This window comes from Mandrillus leucophaeus, unplaced genomic scaffold (genome assembly GCF_000951045.1).
Source record: "Mandrillus leucophaeus isolate KB7577 unplaced genomic scaffold, Mleu.le_1.0 Scaffold11, whole genome shotgun sequence".
Classification (NCBI taxonomy): domain Eukaryota; kingdom Metazoa; phylum Chordata; class Mammalia; order Primates; family Cercopithecidae; genus Mandrillus; species Mandrillus leucophaeus.
In genome coordinates, this window is record NW_012099209.1 from 3,574,345 (window position 1) to 3,579,949 (window position 5,605).

The 5,605-nt window shown below is 58.8% G+C and overlaps 1 protein-coding gene across 2 annotated transcripts in view; it reads right to left on the reverse strand.

The window, feature by feature from the left end:
- Positions 1-991: 991 nt before the first annotated feature.
- Positions 992-5,605, reverse strand: part of LOC105547209 (myocyte-specific enhancer factor 2B-like) — a 36,808-nt gene continuing 32,194 nt past the window's right edge. For both annotated transcript variants that reach the window (XM_011990716.1, XM_011990721.1), the window contains 7 exons: positions 4,614-4,817; positions 3,100-3,234; positions 2,462-2,609; positions 2,157-2,290; positions 1,970-2,063; positions 1,690-1,801; positions 992-1,433 (listed from right to left, as the gene is read on the reverse strand). In XM_011990716.1, the coding sequence (XP_011846106.1) occupies positions 1,208-1,433; positions 1,690-1,801; positions 1,970-2,063; positions 2,157-2,290; positions 2,462-2,609; positions 3,100-3,234; positions 4,614-4,817 (1,053 nt within the window). In that variant the 3' untranslated portion in view covers positions 992-1,207. The remainder of the gene's footprint in view (positions 1,434-1,689; positions 1,802-1,969; positions 2,064-2,156; positions 2,291-2,461; positions 2,610-3,099; positions 3,235-4,613; positions 4,818-5,605) is intronic.

Sequence of the window (5,605 nt, forward strand, 5' to 3'; positions counted from 1 at the left end):
AAAAAAAAAAAAAAAAAAATCCCACTGAGACCACCTGGGGTGTCACCCTGCTGCACCTCAACTGTTTTCTGGGAGGCACCCCTGACTCCAGGACACCCAAGTCTGCCTTCACACACAGGACAGGACCGAGTGGGGGCAGTTTGCAGCCCCAGGAGTGGGTGTGTAAACACCCTGCTCTCTTGTCTCTTGGGTAGAATCAATTGCTGGGTCAAAGGCTCAAGAGATACACCCATTCAAAAGATGAGCAGTTGGCAGGGCTGGGTGGCTCATGCCTATAATCCCAGCACTTTGAAAGGCCGAGGCAGGCGGACCACCTCAGGTCAGGAATTCGAGACCAGCCTGACCAACATGGCGAAACCTGTCTCTACTAAAAATACAAAAATTAGCATGGTAGTAGGCGCTTGTAGTCCCAGCTACTCCGGAGGCTGAGGCGGGAGAATCCCTCGAACCCGGGAGGCGGCGGTTGCAGTGAGCCGAGATCGCACCGCTGCAACTCAGCCTGGGTGATACGGGGAGCCCCTGTCTCAAATAAAATAAAATTAAAATAATAAAATAAAAAAGAAGAGGAGCAGTTCAGGGGTGCTCCCAGTGCCCTGGGAGCCCGACATTCAGGATTCCCAGCTGCTGCTTTTGGAGCCATACGATCCAGCCCTAGGGGCTTGCCCCTGAGCCCATGACCCACAGCGCCAGGAGCAGCCCTGGCCGTTGGCCCTGGAGTGGAAATAGCCGGGGCCCTCACCCCTAGAGTGGGGCCATTCTAGGTGCACGATCACTCTATGCTGTCCTCAGAAGCCCCCGCGGGCTAAGCACCCGCTGCAGGTGCGCGTCCCCTGCAGGACTCCTCCCGCCTCGCCTCCCCACCCCTGCACCTGGCAGCCCTCCCGGACACCCCACGGGCTCTTTGAGTCCTCATCTCAGGTCGGCTTCTGGAGGAGGCACCCCAAGCCAAGACTAGGCAAGAATGAGGCGAGTTCTGAGCAGCCACCGTCAGTCTGGTCTACGGACGCCACGCGCGTTTTATTTTTAGGTATACACACAAAGAGGAAGAAGGAAAGGAGTGCCCCCAGCGTGGATTGAGTCCAAGCCCCCACCAAGGAGGGGGCCGTCACTGTCGAGTCTTCTCTGAAGAGGCCTGGAGGGAGGTGGGGTCCCCACGTGCCCTCGCCGTGCCCGGCAAGAGTCCTGGGCCTGTGCCACCAGGGGTCTCCTACCGGGGCCAGCCGTCGGCCAAGGGCAGCCGGCGCAGGGCGGGCCCGGGCCGCAGAGGCTCTGCCAGGGACCGGGCGAGGAGCAAGGGGTAGGGGAAGGTCTTAGGAAAGTCGCCGGGGCCCCCGGGGGCCGGAGAGAGGCGCTCGGACTTGATGCTGACTGGGGGGGTCGGCGGGGAGGCGCCACGGGTTGGGGGGCCCTCCTCGCCCAGGCTTCGGCCCCCACTGCAGGGGGAAAGACAGAGGGAGGCCGTGAGCTCAGCGAGGAAGGGAAGGAAGCCAGGGGATGGCACAGCGTGGGCAAAGGCTTGGCAGGAGGACCTTGGGAAAGGAGGGGGTGGCGGTCCCTCTTGGGGCCTCAAAATAACTGCCCATCCGCACCGGAAGTGTGCGCAGTACCAGGGATGGCCACCAGAGGTCAGCAGCGGCAGGGGCTTTGGAGGAGCGGGACTTGAGCTGGGGCCGTCATCAGGGCACTTACCTGGGCTGGGAGGGTACGGCGGGGGGCCCATCACCCCTCGAGGGCTGCCAGGGGGCCAGGGTGGGGGGCTGCAACAAGCCAGGGGGCGGTGGAGGGTCTCCCAGGCCATACTCTGCTGGGCAGGAATTGGGGGCTGAGGCCTGGACCTCTCCTTAAGCCTCTTGTAAACCTGACCACCCCCGGTGAGTTTTGAGTTCTGGTGGGTGAGAGAGTGTGGAACTCCCAGAGGGCAGGAGTGCGGATGCTTCCCAGGCGGGGCGGGGCGGGTTAGGGGGTGTACCTGCGGGGCCTGCCGGGAGGAAGGGGAAGCTCCCCAGCGGGGGTCCAGGGGTTGCAGTGGAGCAGGGGCTCTGCAGGCCACTGTAGAGGCTTCTCTGTGCGGAGAGAGGGTGAAGGGGAAACTGAGGCCCACACCCAGGCCGCCCTGTGTGCCCTCATCAGCCCCACCACACCCTCCCCTCACTCACGGAGGTGTTTAGTGCCCCTCGGGGCCCAGCCAGGCCACCAGGTAGGTCTGGCCTCCGCCCTTCCGTCGGCAGGTACAGTGGGGGTGGTGTCTTGCTCGTGAGGTGGCTTGGTGAGAAGAGAGGGTGCACCAGGCCTGGGGAAGAGGAGACCCCAGAGAGACCCCAGAGAGAGAGGACAGGCGGGCCATGTCAACTAATGAAGTCTGAGGTTTAGAGGTGATGCACACAGTCCGGCAGTGCCAGAGCCAAGATGCACCCAAACAGCCCCCCTGGACCCCACCCCCACCCCACTGTCCCATGCTCACCTGGGGGCCCGGCTTTGGGGGCTGCTGGTCGGAAGGGAGATGGGCGGCTCTGGGCGGGCAGTGCCTCCCCAAGCCCACTGGGGTCACAGCCTGGTGGCGGCAGGGCCCCGTACACCATGTCTGGGCTGGGCATAGCAGGAGCTGCAGGCTTTGGGTAGAGAGGAGATGGGTCAGAGGACCCCAGGCCAGATGGGGTCCAAGGGAGAAAATCCTGATGAGTTCAGGGGCCCAGCTCTACCTTCAGGAAGCCTTTGCTGCACCTCCCACCAGGCTCCCTACCTGCTCTAATCCCACAGGCTGGGGAGCTTCTGTCTGACTCTGCCTGTCCTTGACAGGTTCAGAGCCAAGGCCTCTCACTTAGTGTAGAGTTGGCACTGAGGGGGGCTGCACAGAGTGTTTGATGAATCAAAGATGAAATGAAGGCAGGAACTGTTCACCTGTTGAACTCTTATTCATCCTTCAAAGCCCCAGCTATGGTGCCCACTTCTCAAAGAAGCCTTTCCTGCCCAACCAGGTGGAGACCTGCCTCCAAACTCTAGGATCTCTGGCTCTAAGCCCCTCTCTCAGTACCAGCCTCAACAACTTGGGCCTAGGAAGTAGGAGGAATGCCTCATTCACAGAGCCAGGGAGTCACTTACATACAGCCGGGGTCGGGGCAAGGCTGGATCACCCCCTTCGCCTGCCAGCCTCCGAAACTTCTCTCCTGGCTCCTCAGGCCCTTCGTCTGGCTCCAGTTCTGGCCCATCGAGGCCAATGCCTCTCCGCTTCAGCGTCTATGGGGACAGGAGACAACAGGGTAGACGCTTACCCCTACCCTAGCCAGGGAACCCAGTTCTATGGGAGAGGGGAGAGACTATCCCCATCCAGCTCCATGAATGGGGAGGAATGCAGGCATGGCCTGCTCTAGCCAAACCCCACTGACCAAACCCCAGTGAGATACCATCTAGCAATTTCCTCCCCTGGGACCAGAGAGCCCAAGGTCCTGCCCAGATCGACATAGCAGGAGCTGAGATTCATGCAGGCCTGTTGGCACTGTCCTAATGCTGCTCCTGACATGACTCCAGGACCTCCATTCTGCCCCCACTTGCAGCCTCATAGCCTGGCATCAAAAGCTGCTTAAGAGGCTGGGTGCGGTGGCTCACGCCTATAATCCCAGCACTTTGGGAGGCCGAGGCAGGCAGATTCACTTGAGGTCAGGAGTTTGAGACCAGCCTGGCCAACATGGTAAGACCTCCATCTCTACTAAAAATATACAAATTAGCCAGGCATGGTGGCGTATGCCTGTGGTCAGAGCTATTCAGGAGGCTGAGGCAGGAGAATACTTGAATCTGAGAGGCAGAGGTTGTGGTGAGCTGAGATTGTGCCACTGCACTGCAGAGCGGGCGACAAAGCGAGACTCGGTCTCAAAAAAAGAAAAAAAGCTGCTTAAGAAACACCAGCAGATTTCCTGAGCTGCCTTCTCCTGTGGCCACAGAACCACACACTCCTGGACCCCAACCTCTTCTTTGCCAACTACTGCCCCACACTTCCAAAACACTGGGGACTCCCAGGCCTAGTCCTAGCCCGCTGCTCTCTGCAGCCCTTAGGCTTTAGCTTCCCATCCCAGTGAAGACCCCTCTGTCTTTTTTGTTTATTTATTTTTTGTTATTTTATTTACTTATTTTTTTGAGACAGAGTCTTGCTCTGTTGCCCAGGCTGGAGTGAAATGGCGCGATCTGGGCTCACTGCAACCTCCGCCTCCCGGGTTCAAGCAATTCTCCTACTTCAGCCTCCCAAGTAGCTTGGATTAGAGGCATGAGCCACCACGCCCGGCTAATTTTTGTGTTTTTAGTAGAGACTGGGTTATGCCATGTTGGCCAGGCTGGTCTAGAATCCCTGACCTCAAGTGATCCCCCTGCCCTCAAGTGATCCCCCTGCCTCAGTCTCCAAAAGTGCTGGGATTGCAGGTGTGAGCCACCGCGACCTGCCAGATGTGCTTTATTTTTGCTGTCCCTAGAAAGGTCCCCCGACTCTAGGGACAGCAGAAATAAAGGACATCAGCCCTCAAAGCCAGATGAAGACGCTCATCTTTTGTGCAAACCAAGGGTCCCTGGGCTCTGAGAAAGCAGTGTGCACAGGGCCTGGTGGGGCCAGGGAGGAGGACCTGGGGTACCTCGAGGATATCAGTGTTGGTGCGGCTCTCGTGGGGCTCGCTGTACTCCGTGTACTTCAGCAGCACACGGTCCATGTCCGTGCTGGCGTACTGGAAGAGGCGGTTGGCGCTGTTGAAGATGATGAGGGCTATCTCACAGTCGCAGAGCACGCTCAGCTCATAGGCCTTCTTCATCAGCCCGAACTTCCGCTTGGTGAACGTTACCTGGACCCAGGATCCGCAGGGGTAGGGGAGAGAAGAAGAGACGAATGTGGGGTGGTGTGGGGGAAGTGGCAGGGCCTAACTCTTCCTCGAACATACCTCAGGATTCTTTCTGGCTGCGCTGGTAATTCTCATGTCACAACCTAGCAAACTCCTACTGGAGCTTCAAAACCCAGCCCAAATGTCTCCTGCCCTTTGAGAAGTGTGCCTTGGGTTCCCAAGCAGAGCCCACATGCTCTCTCTGGGCTTTCCCAGTTCTGGGCCTCCCTCTGTTCTGGCCCTCTGAGTTGGGTGTGGCTGTGTCGAGCTCCATCTCCCCTGTGGCTGGGGTTCCAGCCATCAGGGAGAATAAATGAATAAATGATCATGAAAATGAGCAGGCCGGGCGCGGTAGCTCAGCCTGAGGTCCCAGCACTTTGGGAGGCTGAGGCAGGAGGATTGATTGAGGTCAGGAGTTCGAGGCTAGCTTGGGCAACATGGTGAGACCCCGACTCTACTAAAACTACCAAAATTAGTCTAGCCGGGTGTGGTGGCGGTCGCCTGTAATCCCAGCTATTCGGAAGGCTGAGGCAGGAGAATCACTTGAACTCAGGAGGCAGAGCTTGCAGTGAGCTGAGATTGCTCCACGCACTCCAGCCTGGGTGACAAAGTGAACTCTGTCTCAAAAAAAAAGAAAAGGAAGGAAGGAAGGACGGAAAGAGAGAGGGAAGGAGGGAGGGAAGGAGCGGGGGAAGGAGGGAGGGAGGGAAGGAGGCAGAGAGGGAAGGAGGAAGTGAGGAAGGGAGGGAGGG